This window comes from Aotus nancymaae, unplaced genomic scaffold, assembly GCF_030222135.1.
Source record: "Aotus nancymaae isolate 86718 unplaced genomic scaffold, 86718_ANA_hifiasm-v0.15.2.pri h1tg000020l, whole genome shotgun sequence".
NCBI lineage: Eukaryota > Metazoa > Chordata > Mammalia > Primates > Aotidae > Aotus > Aotus nancymaae.
In genome coordinates, this window is record NW_026988432.1 from 45,211,487 (window position 1) to 45,232,592 (window position 21,106).

Below are 21,106 nucleotides of genomic sequence, written 5' to 3' on the forward strand. Positions count from 1 at the left end.
TATAGTCTGAATCTGTGGCCTACTTTGTTGACTGAAGCCTTCCACTGTTCCTGCGAGGGAAGTTATTTTTGTTTCCTTTCATCTCTTATACACATACATGGAATATACACATTGGTCACTCTAGAAAAACACATGGATAGCCCTAGAGGAAAATGGGTTTCAAGGTTATTTAATGTATGCCTCTTAAAACCTTAGACACCTTCCTCCCAGTAAAATTTCATGTCATGTACAGAACGTTTTATAAAAACTATTTATTCATCTTACTTCTCCTTATCACCTACTTTTTCTCCTTCCTTCCTTCTTTCCTTCCTTCCCTCCCTCCTTCCTTCCTTCCTTCCTTCTTTCCTTCTTTCCTTCCTTCCTTCTTTTCTTTTCTTTTTTTGATGGACTTTCCCGCTTGTTGCCCAGGCTGGAGTGCAATGGCATGATCTTGACTCAGCACAATCTCCACCTCCTGGGTTCAAGTGATTCTCCTGCCTCAACCTCCCAAGTAGCTGGGATTACAGGAATTTGTCACCATGCCCAGCTAATTTTGTATTTCTAGTAGAGACAGGATTTCTCCCATTGGCCAGGCTGGTCTCTAACTCCTGACTTTAGGTGATTTGCTCCCCTTGGCATCCCAAAGTGCTGGGATTACATGCGTGGCCACTGCGCCCAGCACCACCTACTTTTTTCCTTTCTTTTCTTTTTTCTTTGTTTTTTTGTTTCTTGGTGGGGTGGGGGTAGAGACAGGGGACTTGCTATGTTGCCTAGGCTGGTCTCAAACTCCTAGCCTCAAGCAATCCTCCTGCTCCCAAAGTGCTGGGTTTACAGGTGTGAGCTACTGCACCTGACCTACTTTTTTCCCTTTCAAGAAAATACAGTACTCCAAGGCCTGAGTGGCTATGAAACTTAAGCTTTTGTGCCTTTGTACTCTTAGATATCATGTTTGTTTTGTTCTTCTGAAAGATTACACTAAAACCCACTTTTCTTGTGTGTGTACACTAACTTTAAAAAATAGTAATATTTAAAAAGTTTGACACTTCCTTAGGAAATCCACTGGGAACACATCTTCATGGTGTCCGTGGAGAAGGTTATGTGATTTAAGAAACACCTGTAGTGTCTATACCATTTAATGTCTAGGAATTTGTTGATTGTTTTAGGATCTTTGGATGAAGTGCTTTTAATTTTATCCAGCTTGTTTAGAAGAAATTGCCATGTTTGCTTTAAAAGGGTTTCTTCTCACACATCAGGCAGTTGTGGCATGGGAGTTTATTCAGACTACTTCTACATTTTGGTTTGATGGGTAGGACTGTGGGTTCACTTAAGCCTTAGTTAACCTTCTGTCAGTATAGTGGTGTCTGATATTCTGCACTAAGGAAGCTTTTTTCTCCCGTCAGAATCTGTAGCTAATAGTGATAAAGTTCACCCATGTATTCACACCAAAATAACAGTATAGACCATAAGCAGTGAAGAATATCAGCTTTAGAATGAGATATACCTGTGTTCAAACTCTAACTCTGCTACTGACAAGTTATCTGTTATTAGGTAAGTGACTCTTGTTTTTGTTTTTTTTCACCTGAAAAACAACATATTTAACTGCAAATGGTTGCTTTTAATTATTAATAAAATAAAATACCAAGTAAGCCACTTAATATGGCATCTACAGATAGGCTTTCAAGACACAAAACTATTATCATTATTTTCTTTTCTTCTTCTTTTTTTTTTTTTTTTGAGACGGAGTTTCACTCTTGTTACCCAGGCTGGAGTGCAATAGCGCAATCTCGGCTCACCACAACCTCTGCCTCCTGGATTCAGGCAATTCTCCTGCCTCAGCCTCCTGAGTAGCTGGGACTACAGGCATGTGCCACCATGCCCGGCTAATTTTTTGTATTTTTAATAGAGACGGGGGTTTCACCATGTTGACCAGGATGGTCTCGATCTCTTGACTTTATGATCCACCCGCCTCGGCCTCCCAAAGTGCTGTGATTACAGGCGTGAGCCACTGCGCCCGGCCCTTTCTTTTCTTCTTTTTATTTTACCTTTCATATTTCTCCCGATATATTTTTGGTGTGGAAATAGCTTCCATTTGACATTTACAGTGTTGATTCTGTTTTCATCTTTGGCTGCTTTTTCCTTTCAAACATATAATTCTTCCTTTCTGATTTTGACCTGTTATTTTGTTTTTTCTCTAATGTTTTCACTGCCCGGATATAGTAACCTTACTTTATTTTGCCTATTTTATTTCCCCTACTATTTGAGGTCTCTTTTCTTCTTGACTGGTTATACTGATAACTATGATCAAAGTTTCTAACTTTAGACATCAAATTTCATCTCCTTCCCTGTCAGGCCATCTCAGGGTAATAATCTTAGAAGCAGCCAGTTGACATGCTATTTATTGAAGAATGACTTGGAATATACAGGCAATGGTTCCTGTTTTTAAAGAACAACCTAAATGTCCCAGTTCCTCTGGAAGCCAATCTCTGAATAGTTACACATATAAAAGAAACACAGACTGGACTTTCATGCAAGTCTTTACCAAACAGTTCTTTAGGATTTGGAAGCAGGGAATTAATATCACACAGTGCATATACACCCACGAAAACTTCCTAGTACTCATATTTAGGTAACTCTCCCTCTCCCCACAGTTCCAATCTTCACAGATGCCTCATGTCCATCTCTTTCCTGTCTTATTGTCTCTTTTGTACGTCCTCCCTTTATGCCACCAAACTAGTTCTCTTCTTCTCTGCCCAGTACGCACTTTGCCAAGTTCTTCCTACTTTCTCCAGTTCTTGAATTTTTTGAGTATCTCCACACTTGCTCTTATATGAAACAATTCAGCCATTCTTAGATTCTCCATGTCTTCTCTTCACCGTGTATACTCATTAATTCTAATAAGGGCAAATACCTTACAAGTATATCAATTCTTATGAAAGACTATAGGCCACTGCTGTGATTTCAATATTTTTCCCCCAAATTTGTGTGTTATAAATGTAATCCCATTGTAATAGTATTAAGAGTTAGAGTCACTGGGAGGTAATTAGAACGAGATAAGGCCATCAGGATGAAGCCTCCCTGATGGGGCGAGTGGCTTTATAGAAGAGAAAGAAAGACCTGAGCTGGTACACTCTTCCATTCTGACCATATGATGATCTGTCCCACCTTGGGACTCTGCAGTCGCCGTCAGCATGAAGGCCCTTATTAGAAGCAACCCCTGAACGCTGGCCTTCCCAGTCTCCAGAACTGCAAGAAATTAATATCTGTTCTTTATAATTTACCCAGTCTGTGGTATTCTGTTATAGCAAGAGAAAATGGTCTAAGAAAACTATGTCAACATGACAACATGACTTTGCTTTTTGTTCCTGAAAACACCTATTCAGAAAATATAAGGTTGCATACCAATAAATAATTTCACTCTGTGCTTCAGGAAATCCCAAGACCAATTAATTGGAGACAATACATTGAATTCCAAAATTCACAGACCAATTTTTTTTATTATACTTTAAGTTCTGGGTACATGTGCAAAACATGCAGGTTTGTTACATAGGTATACACGTGCCATGGTGGCTTGCTGCACCCTTCAACTTGTCATCTACGTTAAGAATTTCTCCTAATGCTATCCCTCCCCTAGCCTTCCACCCCACAACAGGCCCCGATGTGTGATGTGCCCCTCTCTGTGTCCATGTGTTCTCATTGTTCAGCTCCCACTTATGAGTGAGACCATGTGGTGTTTGGTTTTCTGTTCTTGTGTTAGTTTGCTGAGAATGATGGTTTCCAGCTTCATCCATGTCCCTGCAAAGGACATGAACTCATCCTTTTTCACATCTGCATAGTATTCCATGGTGTATATGTGCCACGTTTTCTTTATCCAGTCTATCATTGATGGGCATTTGGGTTGGTTCCAAGTCTTTGCTATTGTGAACAGTACCACAATAAACATACATGTGCATGTGTCTTTATAGTAGAATGATTTACATTCTTTTGGGTATATACTCAGTAATAGAATTGCTGGGTCAAATGGTATTTTGGTTCTAAAGCCTTGAAAAATCACCACACTGTCTTCCACAATGGTTGAACTAATTTACACTCCCACCAACAGTGTAAAAGCGTTCCTGTTTCTCCACGTCCTTTCCAGCATCTGTTGTTTCTTGACTTTTAATGATCACCATTCTAACTGGCGTGAGATGGTATCTCACTGTGGTTTTGATTTGCATTTCTCTAATGACCAGTGATGATGAGCTTTTTTTCATATGTTTGTTGGCTGCATAAATGCACAGGCCAATTTATTGGAGACAATACATTGCTTATCTGGGCAAACCCTTGCTTTTTAACCACAGTTTACTTATTCAAGACCCTTGTTTTACTATGACCACCAACTTAAACTAGTATATAAACATATATATTTACATGTAAACACTTTTATATATTATACATATAATAAATTTTGTATTGATACATTACAGAAATATATATATATTTCTCTCTATATATGTGTCCTATATATAAAACAGGTCTTTTAAGGCATAGAATATATATATTCCTTGAAAGACTGGTTTTAAAACACTTGGGCTCAGACCTCAGAGCCCTATAAGTATTCCATTTCTGATTCCTCTTATGAGGTGCTGCCAAGACTGTCAAAGATGTATTCTTTCTTTGGCAGAAAGTTCTAATAAATTTAGCTTTGATTTATTAAATATTGATATTTTGGGGAGTTCAACAGAGCCTAATTCATTGTATGTTTTTGGTAATTATGTGTATTTAAGGACTGCCTGTATTTATCATTTGCTTTTTGCAGAGAATCCTCCTTTTAAATAAGAAGAAATACTTAGCCCCATCTTACAGAATATCATTACTTGTTGAATGTGTTTAACTTATTTTTTTAAATTTATTTTTACTTTTATATTTTAACTTTACAAATAAAAATTGTATGCATTTATGGTGTGCAACATGTTTTGGTATAGGTATACATGGTGAAATAATTAAATCAAACTAACATCTTTATCACTTCATAATTTATCATTTTTGTGTGGTGGCAATATTTATGATGTTCTCTTTTAGCAATTTCCAAGTATACAATATGTTGTTATTACCATAGTCCACCCTTGAACAACACAGGTTTGAACTGCATGGGTCCACTTACATGCAGATTTTCTTCTGCCTGTGTCACCCCTGAGACAGCAAGACCAACCCCCAGCCCTTGCTCTCCTCCTCCTCCTCAGCCTTCTCAACATGAAGAAGAGGAAGATGAAGGCTGTTATGATGATCTACTTCCATTTCTTCTTTATAATGTCCTTAATAACATTTTCTTTTCTCTAGCTTATTTTATTTAAGAATATAGTATATCACATATATAACATATAAAGTATGTTTTAATCAACCGTTGGTTATGGGCAAGGCTTCTGGTCAACAGTGAGACATTAGTAGTTAAGTTTAAGTTTTTGAAGAGTCAGAAGTTATATGGATTTTTGACTGCATGTTGGGTTGGTGACCCTAACCCCCATGTTGTTCATGGGGTCAACTGTATGATCACCATGTTGTATGATAGTCTTCTGAACTGATTCCTCCTAACTTAAATTTTGTGTCCTTAAGCCAACATCTCCCCAAAACCCTCAACCTCAGCCTCAGTAACCACCATTCTACTCTTTGTTTCTATGAGCTCAGCTTTTTAGATTCTACATACAAGTGAGATCATGCAGAATTTGCCTTTCTGTGCTTGGCCTATTTCACTTAATATAATGTCTTCCAGGGTCATTTGTGTTGTCCCAAATGACAGAATTTCCTTCTTTTTTGAGGTTGAATAGTACTCCATGTGTATATAGACCAAGTTTTCTTTATCCATTCATCTGTTGATGAACACTTAGGTTGATTCCATATCTTGGCTATTGTGAATAATGCTTCAGTGAATGTGGGAGTGAAGATACCTCTTTGACATATTGATTTCATTATTTTGGATATACACCCAGAAATGGAACTGCTGGATCATGTGATAGTTCTATTTTTACTTTTTTGAGGAAGCTCCATGCCATTTTCCATAATGGTGGTACCAAGTTAACATTTCCACCATTGGCGGGCGTGGGTTCCTGTTCCTCCATGCCCTCTCCAACATGTGCTATCTCTTATCTTTTTGATAATAGTCTTGGGATGTGCTTAACTTTGAATAGACATGAATGGATGTGATTACAGCTCGCTCTAGGCAAAATCATCAGTTCATTAAATTGAATTTCTATAAAATAACTTCGCTTTGTCTCCTAGTTCTCATTGAAGCTTTGGCAACCTGTCAGAGGTAACCAGCACTCTCCTGCTTCCCAGGGATTTGCATTAGAGTTCAGTCAAACTGTGTCCCAAGTTTGCTTTTATCACCTTCCACCTTCCTCTTTAACACCCGTACCCCTGCTAATGGTGATCATCACTCCTGGGCAAATTCTTGATTTTTTAACAGTTGTCTTAGGAATCAGAGCAGGAATTCTGGTCTCCTTCTGAGAGCTCATACCCAGAAAAACTCAGGGCCCCTGTGGGTCTGTATTGCTGTATGTTAAGAATTTAGCTTTGGGCCGGGCGCAGTGGCTCACGCCTATAATCCCAGCACTTTGGGAGGCCGAGGCGGGTGGATCACGAGGTCAAGAGATCAAGACCATCCTGGTCAACAATGTGAAACACCGTCTCTACTAAAAAATACAAAAATTAGCTGGGCATGGTGGCACACGCCTGTAGTCCCAGCTACTCGGGAGGCTGAGGCAGGAGAATTGCCTGAACCCAGGAGGCGGAGGTTGCGGTGAGCCAAGATCACGCCATTGCACTCCAGCCTGGGTAACAAGAGCGAAACGCCATCTCAAAAAAAAAAAAAAGAATTTAGCTTTATCCATTTTGGAAGTAGGAGAAAATGGGAAGAAAGGGCATGAGAGTGAAGGGTAAGAGGAGAAGGGAGGTGATAGAGAGGACTTAGACAGGTAGTTGGGCATGGTGCCTCCTGATATGTACCAAAATACTGTAAGGTGCAGCACATTAAAGCTTTAGAGTTATGATCTTCCAGTTGAATCTTTTTATTTAATATATGAAAACCATAAAACTTGCCTAAAGCTCTATAATTATAGGCACAACTGAAAAGACAGTTACCTATGATCTCTCTGTGTCTAAAAAGGGGAGTTAACTAGAAAAAATTGGGTAATCTGTTGGTCCTTGAAGAGTTAGTTTCAGCTCCAGAAAGAGAGGAGGCCATGTTACTATTCTAGGGAGAATGAAATGATGTTACAGCTAGCTAACATGAGGCTCAAGACGTGAAAAATTGTTATTTAGTGACTACTGTGTACCAGGTAAAAGCAATGGAAGTGGTTTCGTTTCATTCTTTTTCTCAAAGTTTATTAAGAAGTGAACATCACTAAGGATCAGTGTAGTTTTCAACTTACTTGCAGTTTGTTTTCAATTGCATGTGATTTTAAGTTGTTATGGTGGGGAATTGGGGTGTGCATGAGAATTTACATCTAGTAAATTGTATACTGACTCTGTATTATCATCATCCCCTGTGCTGCTTAATTATAGAATGTCATAGATCAATTATTGTTGGATCTAATAATGAACTTCACTAATAATGAAGAAATTTTTTTTTTTTTTTATCTGTTAACAGTTTTATTTTTTTTTAATGTTAAATACCATGGGACAGGATTGTAAGGATGAAAAACTCAGTCAACAACTGCCTCACAAGGGATAAGAAAAATTCTGCCATGATATTAGCAAAGGTAAAGGAGGAAAAAATTTACACTGTAAGAGGCACCATTTCCCCACGGAATACCTCTTGGCATTTCCTGAATGAGTGGGATTAGCAATCTAAATAAATCATATTTCAAGAGGTAATAGCAACAGATAAAATTTAAAGGGATTATTAAAATAACATTTACAAACTCTGAACAATTCTTGAACTCTTATTAAAACCACAAAGAAAGAACAATTCTTTATTTATGAATTTCATAAAGGACTGAATGTGCAACTGACATCTGCTAGTGATGATCTGGTAATATACAATTTGTCCAGTAGTCGAACAGTTTGTTTTTATTGTGTTTTCTAACCGTAAGAGATCATTAAAGGCAAAGTCTATATGACGCTATACACACAAAAAAATGGTCACCGCGGGCCATACTACTAATGAAATGGTAGGTAAACAAATCTTTTTCTGGTCAAGAGAAAAAAAAAAAAAAAGAACTAGCACTCTGTATGCTTCACTCTACAAGATGAATTTTCCTAGAAAGAATCCAATGAAAATGGCTGCAATTACAACAAGAAGTGATGGAAGAGGACTGGTGACATTATCTCTGAAGGATGCAGTTGAGATTGATCCAGGTTTATCCGAATGTGCTACCTTTCTGAGCCTTAAACCTTCATCTCTCAGGTGTCGATTTTCTTCTGATAGCTTCATCATTTCTCGCTGAAGTCTTTTACACTCTTCCATTAGTTTCCTTGTTTCAGTATCATTAAGTGAAACACTGTGTAGTTTTGGCATAGGTCCATCTTGTTTAGACGCATTCAGTGGAACAACTTTGCCAGGTTCCATGTCATTCAATTTATCATTTTCATTGGGCATTTCAAATACACATCTCAATTTGGAATCCATCAATTCATCAGGTTTTGCCTCTTTCCACACAGCTTCCATATCTGAAGTGTTTGGTGGAGCAAAAATTGTGTGTACCATAAACTTGTGTTTACTTTTTTCATTTGGATCATAGTCAAAGGGCTGTAGCATTACTGAAACAGTCACAGTTGACCCTGGGTCAGTAATTCCACTGTTGGGTCTCACACAGTACCGGCGAGGTGCTGTAGTCTTCACTTTGAAACACACTTTTCTATCCGATGGATTTCGCAATTTAAGATTTGTAGTGACTACATCTGTGAAGGGGCCTTTGAATTTGAGGTCTGTGGGCGGGTCGAGGACCAAGATCTGCTCTTGCTTCGCCATGGCCCCGGAGGCGGACGCCATCGGAGAGACAGCGCAGAGAGGGAGCGCGCCCGCGGCGACGGTTTGCTGGCTGGGGGCGGGGAACGACGACGATGCCCGCTCGGTCGAGCTCTAGAACGGGGCCAGGCTCGCCGCTTCCGAGCCCTGACGCCTGCCGCTGTGTGGCGGGTTCGGTGGGCCACCCTCTGGGTCAGCAGCTCCGGGTCTCACAACTGACTCAACCCCACACCAGTCTCCGCGGCCACGCGCACTGCCTGAATAAATTTCTTAATGACTAATATGCTGCAATCTGCCTGATAATTTTGGAGTTTTATAACCCTTGATAATTACTTGGGAAATAGCATTAATGTACTTTAGATAAAAATATGCTTCTTTTACTGCCTGTGTTCACAGAATTTATGCTGTATTTGCAACATTAAACTATGGTATGAAATGCTCTACAATATGCTTTAATTAGAACAGACCGTTCGCTCTTCTCAATCCCTTGCTGACAGACTTTGTGTCGTGTCAGCAGATGATGATTCTTCCTCCTATTATGTTAGATTGATAAAATGTGCTTCAATCATACAACCGTAATCAGCATAAGAAAGACTGCTAGATTACATCTATTTTATTCTGACGCAGATTACTTTGCCAAGAGGAAGCAGTGAAGAAATTTGGGTGAGAATACAGATCAGAAAATCATTAATGAGAAGACACGTGAAGACTCTGTAGAGGGAAATGAGAGGAATAGGTGGCATTGCAGAGAGAAAAAATAAGAATCGTGCAAATTTGGAAAGTTCCACGTTGCAAAGGAAATGCGTGAAGGAGAGACAGAGGGGATCACTACCCCAGGGAAGTGAGGCAATATAACCTTCTTCTTTCCTTCTAACTTTTCTTTTATGTTCAGGGGTACAAGTGCAGGTTTGTTATATAGGTAAACTTGTGTTATGGGGGTTTGATGTACAGAATGTTTTGTCGCCTAGGTACTAAACATAGTACCCAATAGGTATATTTTCTGATCCTCCCCTCTTCCCACTCTTCATGCTCAAGTAGGCCCCAGTGTCTGTTGTTCTCCTCTCTGAGTCCATGAATTCTCATTAGTTAGCTCCCACTTACAAGTGAGAACATGCAGTATTTGGTTTTCTGTTCCCAAGTTAGTTTGCTATGATCTCCAGCTCCATCCATGTTGCTGCAAAGGACATGATCTTGTTATTTTTTTATGGCTGCATAGTATTCTATGGTGATGTATCATATTTATGGTGTATATGTATCATATGTTTTTTTTGAGATGGAGTCTCTCCTGTTGTCCAGGCTGGAGTGCAGTGGCGCGAGCTTGGCTCACTGCAAACTGCCTCCCAGTTTCAAGTGCTTCTCCTGCCTCAGCCTCCCAAGTAGCTGTAATTACAGGTGCCCACCACCATGCCTATCTAATTTTTGTATTTTTAGTAGAGACATGGTTTCACCATGTTGGCCAGGCTGGTCTCGAACTCTTGGCCTCAGGTGATCTGCCTGCGTTGGCCTCCCGAAGTGCTGGGATTACAGGCATGAGCCACTGTGCCCGGCCTATGCATCATATTTCCTTTATCCAGTCTACTGTTGATGGACATTTAAGTTGACTCCATGTCTTTGCTATTTCTCTAATGATTAGTAATTTTGAGCATTTTATCATATGCTTTTTGGCTGCATGTATGTCTTCCTCTAAAATAACCACATAGTGGAACATAAAACAAGCTTCAGCAAACTAAAACAAACAAACAAACAAAAAACTGAAATCATACCAACCACACTCTCAGACCATAGCACAATAGAAATGAAATTCAATACAAAGAAAATTTCTCAAAACCATACAATTACAGGAAAATTAAACAGCCTGGTCCTCAATCACTTTTGGGTAAATAATGAAATTAAGGCAGAAATAAAGAAGTTCTTTAAAACTAATGAGAACAAAGGTATAATATCAGAATCTCTGGAACACTGCTAAGGCAGTGTTAAGAGGGAGAATTTGTAGTACTAAACACTCACTTCAAAGAGTTAGAAAGATCTCAAATTGACAACCTAACATCATAACTAAAACTAAAGAAGCTAGAGCAAACCAACCCCAAAGCTAGCAGAAAGCAAGAAATAACCTAAATCAGAGAAGAACTGAAGGAGATTGAAACACGACAAACCATACAAAAGATCAATGAATCCAGGAGTTGGATACTTGAAAAAATTAGTAAGATAGACCAGCAGCTAGACTAATAAAGAAAAGAGAGAAGATCCAAATAAACATACTTAGAAATGACAAAGGGATGTTACTACTGACTCCACAGAAATACAAATAACCATCAGCAGCTGCTGCGAACACCCCTACACACACAAACTAGAAAATCTAGAAGAAACAGATAAATTCCTGGGCACATACAGGCTTCCAAGACTGAATCAGGAAAAAATTGATTCCCTGAGCAGACCAATAACAAGTTCTGAAATAAAATCAGTAAGAAATAGCCTACCAACCAAAAAAATCGCAGGACCAGATGGATTCACAGCCAGATTCTACCAGATGTACAAAGAAGAGCTGGTACCATTCATACAGAAACTATTGCCAAACATTGAGGAGAGACTCCTCCCCCAACTCATTTTATGAGGCCAGAGACAAAGAAAATCTGACAGAGACACAACAAATAAAGAAAACTTTAGGCCACTATCCTTGATGAACATGGATGCAAAAATTCTCAACCAAATATTAACAAACCAAATCCAGCAGCACCTCAAAAAGCTAATCCACCATGATCGAGTAGGCTTTATCCTTGGAATGAAAGGTTGGTTCAACATATGCAAATCAATAAATGTCATTTATATAAACAGAATTGAAGACAAAAACCACATGATTATCTCAATAGTCTCAGAAATGCTTTTGCTAAGATTCAACATTCTTCATGTTAAAAACTCTCAATGTACTAGGCATTGAAGGAACATATTTCAAAATAATAAGAGCCATCTATGACACATCCATAGCTAACATTGTACTGAATGGGCAAAAGCTGGAAGCATTACCCTTGAAAGCTAGCACAAGACAAGGATGCCTTCTCTTGCTATTCGGTCATTCCATATGACCTAAAAGAAGTCTGCGTGCGATAGGGGGTGAGTCTGAGAAGTAAACAGAACCAGCAAAATTGTCAGGCCGTGCAGGAGCTAAGGCTAATCCATGGGCAGCTAGAGCATTTGAGACATGGTGCAGCTGTCTCAGGAGCACCAGATGCTGCTCTTGGTGGACCAGAGAGTGAGGCCCACAGGAACACAGGGCTCCCTGCAGTGAGAAGCCTGAGTAAGTCTTGTGCAAGGAGTTGAACTAAGCTATCACTTACACAGCTTTCTGCAGCAATGGCCGACATCATCATTGGCTTGAGTTCCCATGCTCCCTGAGCTTCTCTCTTTTGAAAATGGTCCTTTCTACTTCTATGACCAGACATCCCTCATATTATGACTTGCTTTACCCCTCAAAGAGTGGCAGATGTTCCCCTGGAATTATTCCTTGGAGCACAGATGGCTTTGATAGGACATGTAGAGTCTGAACCTTGGATAGTGGTGGAAGGGGGGCCATTGGTATAATCTAGAGGGAAAAAATCACAAATATTAGGCTTTTAGGTCAGTGACAGTGTGCAAAATGTCAATCACTCCATCCTTGAGGCTCGCATGACTGCTGACTCGTATCCCTGGGGCGGAGGTTAGGGGTGAGAATCGGGAGTGAGGTGGCTCCAAATGGAATTAGGGAAGGAGTGATGGGTCCAAGTGAAGAATAAGGGTCAGAGCTGGAATAAGGCTCTGAGACAACTTGTTGAAGGTCAGAAATGGACTGGGGCAGGACTGCCTGGTAAAGTTCTGTACTTAGTATTAAACTGCTTTGTAAAAAGTGACTTTATGCTTTGGTAGCATCCTTTGATGTGGCACACTGGCAAAATGTATCCTCTGTCAAAGTATTTGTAGCCAAGTCACATTTTTGGAGCAAATCTTGTGGCAGCGTTCAAGAGGAGTTGAAGGAAGGAAAACACTGACTCATTAGAATAATTTAGATATGAAGAGATTGGGACTTAAATTGGAGATCCAAGAGAAGGCGTGATGACAGCTAGTCTGAAAAGATCACGGAAGATAGATTAAAGTGGAAATCAGTCTGGTGACTCTTAAATGCTGGGGCATGTCTCAGTTGGATCATTTATAAATATGGATTTCTGGGTTTCATACCAGAAATTTTGATTGAGTAGGTGTGACATAATGAAAAATGTATATATTTGTTCCCTGCTCCCAGTTACTGGCACAGAGCTCCTAAAGCACTTGTAATTTCCTGAGCAATAGTGGTGCTAAGTGTTTCTTTTGTTCTAACAAGTCTTTGACCCAGTTTATGGCATAGAGCTTCTAATCCCTTGGAATTTCCTGGATGATAGGAGTGTCTTTGTTTTAACTAGGTGCCTCTTGGTAGGTTCCTGGATGGGGGCAGGTCTTCAGAAAGATTAGAGGCTTGGAAAGATTAGAGACTCCATGATTAAAGGCTTGGAAGTCTCAGTGCCAACTCCATCCTCTGGAAAGGGAGAGTAGCTGGAGATTTGAAGTAGTAATTGATTGTGCCTATGTGATGAAGCCTCCATGTGAGAGATGAGAAAGTTCTTCAAAGTTTATATCTTAGACTACATTTTAAGGAGTTACAATCTCTTGACCTATGGCCATTATCCACTATTCGCATAAACATATTCCCACGTATATATATTCTCTAAATCAGCTACGTCTTAAATCAGCTACCTTGACTTGCTCCAGCATGTCTGAACCAGACTGGGCAAGCTCCAAACCCTGGTGCATGCCACTCCTTATTTGGAAAACCTCCTAACCTCCTGACTAGCTTCCTCTTTTTCCTTGTCTTCTTCCTTGTCTTCTTTCCTCCTTACCTATTCAGGAAATTTCTGAGTTTTTTAGCCAATTGTGGCAAGCATAGAATGTGAGGTCCTGTTCTGGCCAATGGAAACTGAGCACAGCAGTAGGGCAATTGCGTCAGGTTATGAAATTTATAAATGTCCCTGTCTCCTTGTTTAGGTGTGCTCTCATGGTAAGACTGCCAGTGAGTTGCACCCTTTCTGTAGGAAATAAAGTAGCCTTGCTGAGTGATGTCTTGGTGCGGATTTTTCCCAATGCTATAAACCTGTTTCCAATACTCCATAAAACTTCCTGAACCATGTGGTTTGGAGACTATGTGGTTGCCAAACACATCAATATGCTTGGAAGGTAGCACACCCCGACATTACTGGGACAGAAGCTCCTGTGCTTGGGACCCTTCTAGATTGGGCCCTTTGGGTCTCTTTTTCTGGCCACTTATGTATATCATTTAAAATACGCTCTGCAGCTGGGTATGGTGGCTCATAACTGTAATCTCAGCACTTTGGAAGACCAAAGTGGGAGGATCACTTGATCTTAGGAGTTTTAGACCAGCCTGGGCAACATTGTGAGACCACGTTTCTACAAAAATAAAATAAAAAATTAGCTAGGTGCAGTGGCATGCACCTGTAATCCCAGCCACTGAGGAGGCTGAGGTAAGAAGATCGCTTAAGGCTGGGAGTTCAAGGCTACAGTGAGCTATAGTCACACCAGTTCACTCCAGCCTGGGTGACAGAGCAAGACCTTGTCTCCCAAAAATAAGTAAATAACAAAGAAATAAACAATATTTTCTTGGTAATAAATTGGCAGTTGTAGATAAACCATTTTCCTGGGTTCTGTCAGCTGCTCTAGCAAATTATTGAACCCAAGAAAGGGGTTGTGGGAACTTCTGATTTGTAATCAAATCAGAGAAATTGTGGGTAACCTGGGGACCTACTACTTGGAATAGTCATCTGAACTGGGGGACAGTTGTGTGGGACTGGACCCCTAACCTTTGGGGTCTGCACAGATTCCAGTTTTTGAATTGCATTGTAGGACACCCAGTTGGTGTCTGAGAACTGATCAGTGTGGGAAAAACCTCACACATCTGGTCACAGAAGTGTACTGAGTGTGAGTGTAGTACAAGGAAAAACAGTGTTTGTTTTTCCAATCTTACAGTAGGTCTGTTGAGGACCTCAATGATGATTAGAATGTATACTTAAGTTTAGAAGCCGTTTACCACCAGTTTGGAGGGTTTCAATCTTTGCTTCACATCAGAACCACCCAATGAACTGTGAACTCAAAAGTATTTGAGACAGGTTTCAACCAATTTAGAAAGTTTATTTTGCCAAGGTTAAGTATACGCCCATGACACAGCCTCGAGAGGTCCTGAAGACACGTGCCCCAGCGGGTTGGGGTGCAGCTTGTTTTTATACTTTTTAGAGAGACATGCACATCAGTATTACCTGTAGTATTTTTATTTTTTTATTTTTATTTTTATTTTAAGATGGGGTTTCACCACGTTGGTCAGGCTGGTCTTGAACTCCCGACCTCAGGTGATCCACCCACCTTGGCCTCCAAAGTGCTTGGATTACAGGCATGAGCCACCACACCTGGCCTATTACCTGTAGTATTACAATGTAATATGTACATGGTTCAATCTGGAAAGGAGGAGCAACTTGAAGCAAGGTGGTGAGGGCTTCCAGATTATAGGTAGATTTAAAAATTTCCTGGTTGGCAATGGTTTGAAAGAGTTCATTATTTTCTAACAACCTAGAATCAATAGAAAGGAATGTCTAGGTTATGATGATAAGGGTTTGTGGAGAACAAAGCTTTCTCATGCAGATGAAGCCTCTGATAGCAGACTCTAGGGTGAACAGATTGTAAATGTTTATCAGACTTAAGGTCTGTGTTGATGTTAATGCTGATCAACTTTTCCTAGATTCCAAAAGGGAAGAGTATATAAGGAAGCATGTCTGACCATCCCCTTCTCATCACGGTCTAAACTAGTACTTCAGGTTAACTTGGGAATGTCCTTGGCAGAGAGGAGGGGTCCATTTCATACAGGAGTTATTAAGAAATAATTTTCAGGCAGCTAGAAAGGGTGAAAGTTCTCAGTGGAATTTTCCTTGAATGAAAAGCAACCCCCAAAATTTCCTTTTTAACAGAAAGTGGCTTGAAAAACCAGACCGGCAAGCATTGATATGCAAATATGGTGGCTAGAAGCCACGTGCATTCAATATGGTGTCTCCCGCCCTCTTTTCTTTGTCACCTTGTGTGCCAGGTGTCATGGCAGCCTCTAGATAAAACCACATGTGCAGGACATCAGGGCGATGTGCATCTGCATATTAAAAAGACTGAGGTGGGAGGGCCAGTTTTTGCTGGCCACATGAATGACACACCTGGTCATATCAATCCCCTGGGCCCTATGCAAATCAGACACCACCTCCTCTAGCCTCCAAATATAACCAACTGCTTTTTGCTGCATATGGGGATTTTCTGTTCAGAGCCCCTCTCCCTCTGTACGGGGAGCTGTTTTCTTCTTTCTTGCCAATTAAACTTTGCGCTCCTTAAACGCACTCCACCTGTGTCTGTGTCACTAATTTTCTTGGTGCAAGACCAAGGACTCTGGGTGTTTCTCCAAACAATGGAGCCGTATCATTTTGGTGCATTGGCTGGAAATCCAAGGTACAACATTCACTGGAGTGGTGAGTAGAGGAGCAAACTGAAAATCTGTCCTATCATTTTGAGGCACTTAGCTTCTATTTTAAAATCAAATCAAAATAATTAATGGGCATCTGTCAGCTGTCTAGATATGCTTTTGTGGCTGCCATTCTTAAAGACTTAAAGGATGTCAGGCTTGCTGGAGAGGACATGGAGAATCCTCCCAGTACCCAAAAGTCATTGAGAATGTTGGCCATACTTCAAACCAGTTTCTTTTCATGGGGAAACTTAGCCATCATGTGAGGCCAGGAAAAGTTCTGAAGCAAGGAGAATTCCTGGCTGGGGCACACCCTGGTGTTATTCAAAGGCTTCTGGACTGGACCCAGCCTCTGACAGCCTGCTCTGGGTGTTGATAAATGATCCCCAGCTATCCTATTACAAAACTTTGCTGCTTCTTTTTTTTTAAATCAGTGGTCTTATGTCTCTTATTCTCTCTGTGTGTCAAATGTGTGGAAATTTTTACAGCCTAGGGAAGTAATCCTGTTAGGCAAAATCAGGAAATGCTGTAGTAATCAGGGATATAACTCAGGGAAATGCCATTGTAATCTAGGAACAGAGGTCTCCCCTTCCCCCATAGTGAGGTTACTCGCTAATATTCCTCTGGTGAGCACATGGTATTTCTTATTTCTTTTATTTATTTATTTATTTATTTATTTAGAGGTGAAATTTTGCTCTTGTTGCCCAGGCTGGAGTGCAATGGCATGATCTCAGCTCACCACAACCTCTGCCTCTGGGTTCAAGCAATTCTCTTGCCTCAGCCTCCCAACTAGCTGAGATTACAGGCATGCACCACCACACCTGGCAAATTTTGTATTTTTAGTAGAGATGAGATTTCTCCATGTTGGTCAGGCTGGTCTTGAACTCCCTACCTCAGGTGATTCACCTGCCTTTGCTTCCCAAAGTGCTGGGATTACAGGTGTAAGCCCCCATGCCCAGCCCAGCACATGGTATTTCTAAGCCAACAGTCCAAGCTAGTAGAAATTTAGAGATCCTCTTTGTAAGACACATTGCTGGTCCTCTGTGGTACACTGCCACTTCCCCATTTTTCCTTTTTGTGCCTTTCTACTGGAAACCAAGCTTTATGCTGCTCCTGTAAATGAGAAAATTCTGCCTTCAGCAATTAGGAGTAAAATGTCCTCCACAGCCAAATTTGAGAGCCTTGGCCTTTATATAGTCTTTCCCAAGATCCTTTTTTTTTTTTTTTTTTTTTAGGGAGCCACACAGGTCACACAAGTCTAGGAAGTCAAAGGGAAATCATAGATAGAGGACTAGAGTTACTTGGGTAAGCATGACTAGCACCCAAACTTAGTTTCTCTGATACCATGGCTTAGAGGGTCACACCTATAACCATTTTACAGGGCACATTTAACAGGGGGCCGGGACCCAGGAACCAGGGAGGGAAAACAGTGGAGGGGATGCTCCCACTGTCTTCTCCACCCTGGGTCACTTACAGAAAGGAAGGAGACTAGAGGGATGCCTCCTCTCACTTCTTTTTCTAGATGGGTAACAGATTATCTTCAGCATGTACTCCTCTGGAGTGCACTCTGAAACACTGGAACTTCTTTAACCTCAGGACTTTGAAGAGAAAAGCAACTCATTTTCTTTTCCACAAGGGCATGTATTTTTACTAAACCTTTGCAAGTGTTATAAGATCAACCCAGCTCTTTTAGCAATCATATCAGGCAGGCCCAAAGAGATTAATTCCTCCAAGTTAGAGAAGCAACTTCCAGGGGAGCCATCTGAGGATCCCCCTTATTTGGGGCCCCTTCAAGTTCCCTTCTTATTACAAGACCTTAGGCAAATAAAGGGAGACTTAGGCCGATTTTCTAAAAACCCTGATAGGTATATAGAAACTTTCCCAAATTTAACTCAGGTATTTGACCTCATTGAGAGATGTTATGTTGCTCCCAAGTCAGACCCTCTCTGCAGCTGAAAATAACTGGTTGTTTAAAGGAAGGGTGTTTAGAACAGGTCAGAAAGTTTCAGTATGCTTTAAGAGGCTCTTTGAAAATAATGAGTTTAATAATGAAAGGAAAGGAATTATCAAGATTAACACTAAAGTTATCTTAGCCACCCAATAACATATTTCTCCTAATAATATTGCAATTTATAAAACGGCCTAAGCCTAAGATTATTCTCTACTGGTAAGTCATGGGAGGAATGTATGCTTTTCTCAAGGAAAATGTTACTTTTATATTAATGTTGCTGGTAATGTACAGCGACATCTAGTGGAAGCAAGCCAGTATTACAATCCATTGGTGTAACAGGTATCAAATTCGACTGTCATAGTTAGGCTCTATAGGACTTCCACTAACAGTGGTAATCTTGTTTTGGTGGTTTTGTTTTGTCTGTTTTTTAGACAGGCTCAATCTCTGTCACCCAGGCTGGAGTGCAGTTGCATGATCTCAGCTAACTGCAACCTCTGCCTCTTGAGAGCAAGCAATTCTCCTCCCTCAGCCTCCTGAGTAGCTGGGACTTCAGGTGCATACCACCATGCTCAGATAATTTTTTTTTTTTTTGTATTTTTGGTAGACACAGGGTTTCACCATGTTGGCCAGTGTTATATGTAAATTTTCGGTGCCATGAAAGAAGTAGCACTCAAATATAAATTTCCTCAGCAAGGCAATTTACTTCTATAGAAGGGTGCGGCTCACAGATGGAACAATGGCAAGTGCCCACCTGCACAAGAGGGGGGAAGAGGGTTCTTATTTCTGGCAGAGGTGGCCCCTACTGCTGTGTTGTTCCCCTATTGGCTAGGGTTAAACCTCACAGTTTAGGCTAATTCTGATTGGCTATTTTAAAGAGAGCAGAGGTACTAGCCTGAGTGGTGGGGTGGGTAGTTTGGTGGGAAGGACAGTTATGAGACAGGTCAGAGCAGGTAACCAGGGGTCAAAGCAGGTGACCAGGGTAGGTGACCAGGATGAGTCAGGATGGAGCAGGGGACTAGGGGAACAGATGTGAACTACTGATTAGAATTGGTGGAAAAGGTTGTTTGCTGAAACTGCAAGGAAGTTAAACTTTAAAATGGAGAATTAAAGGATAAGAGAGCTGAAAATACCGACATACTGATTCTTTGAAGAGAAACTTGGAGTTAACTACATCTAACAGCCAGTCAGGTCTCGAACTCCTGACTTCAGGTGATCTGCCCATCTCGGCTTCCCAAAATGCTGGGATTACAGGCATGAGCCACTGCACTCAGCCAACAGTGGTAATCTTAATATTCATGTTCTAACCCTGTATTTTAAACCTTCTTTTAAAATTTATCTATTTTCATCTAAAAGCAATCAAACTCCAAATGGTGCTGCAGACAGAATCACACATGGACATGCCATTCTTCTAAGAACCCTTGGATCAACCTCAGGAGGAGGTCCAACAGCTCCCCTAACATGACACCCCTTTTTCAGCAGGAAGTAGCCAGAAAGAATTGTCATCCAACATGCCCCAACGGCAGTTAGGTTTACTTCTCCAGAGGTGGGAAATATAGGAGTTATTTAGAAATAATTTTTAGGTCGCTAGAAAGAGTGAAAGTTCTCAGTGGAATTTTCCTTTAATAAAAAGCAACCCCCAAAACATTTCTTTTCTAACAGAAGGCGACTTGAAAAACCAGACTGGCAAGCATTGCTATGCAAATGCTGGTGGCTGGAAGCCAGGTATATTCAATATGGTGTCTCCTGCCCTCTTTACCTTGTGACTATGTGTGCCAGGTGTCACGGCAATCTCTAGATAAAGCCGCATGTGCAGGACATCGTGGCAACCTGAATTTGCATATTAAAAGACTAGGGTGTCAGGGCTAGATTTTTCTGGGCTACTTGAATGACACACCCAGTCAAACTAATCCCGTGGGCCCCATGCAAATCAGACACAGTCTCCTCCAGCCTTCCAATATAACTGACTGCTTCCTCCACGCTTTGGTTTTTTTCATTTGGAGCACCCCTCCCTCTGTACAGGGGAGCTGTTTTCTTTTTTCTTGTCTATTAAACTTTCCACTTCTTTTTTTTTTTTTTTTTTTTGTGAGACGGAGTTTCGCTCTTGTTACCCAGGCTGGAGTGCAATGGCGCTATCTCGGCTCACCACAATCTCCGCCTCTTGGGTTCAGGCAATTCTCCTGCCTCAGCCTCCTGAGTAGCTGGGATTACAGGCACGCGCCACCATGCCCAGCTAATTTTTTGTATTTTTAGTAGAGACGGGGTTTCACCATGTTGACAAGGATGGTCTCGATCTCTTGACCTCATGATCCACCCGCCTCGGCCTCCCAAAGTGCTGGGATTACAGGTGTGAGCCACCACACTCAGCCTAACTTTCCATTTCTTAAAACTGCTCCATGTGTGCCCATGTCACTAATTTTCTTGGTGTGAGACCAAAGACCGTGGGTGATTCTCCAGACAACAGAACCATATCACAGTCAGATGGTTGGGGGTGGAGGAAAGGGGTGCTTAGAATTTTGATTTTGGTTTACAGAACTTTAAACAAATACTTCTGTCCAAACTCTCCCACCCACCATTTAAATCAGATCTTTGGCTGAGAATCAGGCACAGTATTTCTTAAAAGCTTCCCAGGCTATTATTATTATTATTATTATTTATTTTTTTTTTTGAGATG

The 21,106-nt window shown here is 40.8% G+C and overlaps 1 protein-coding gene across 1 annotated transcript; it reads right to left on the reverse strand.

Annotated features, from left to right (window-relative positions):
* Window positions 1-7,659: 7,659 nt before the first annotated feature.
* On the reverse strand, window positions 7,660-8,953 carry LOC105712997 (vesicle-associated membrane protein-associated protein A-like). Its single transcript, XM_064378986.1, has one exon. The coding sequence runs from the start codon at window positions 8,942-8,944 to the stop codon at window positions 8,195-8,197; it is 750 nt and encodes a 249-aa protein (XP_064235056.1). The 5' UTR covers window positions 8,945-8,953; the 3' UTR covers window positions 7,660-8,194.
* Between the last annotated feature and the right edge of the window lie 12,153 nt (window positions 8,954-21,106).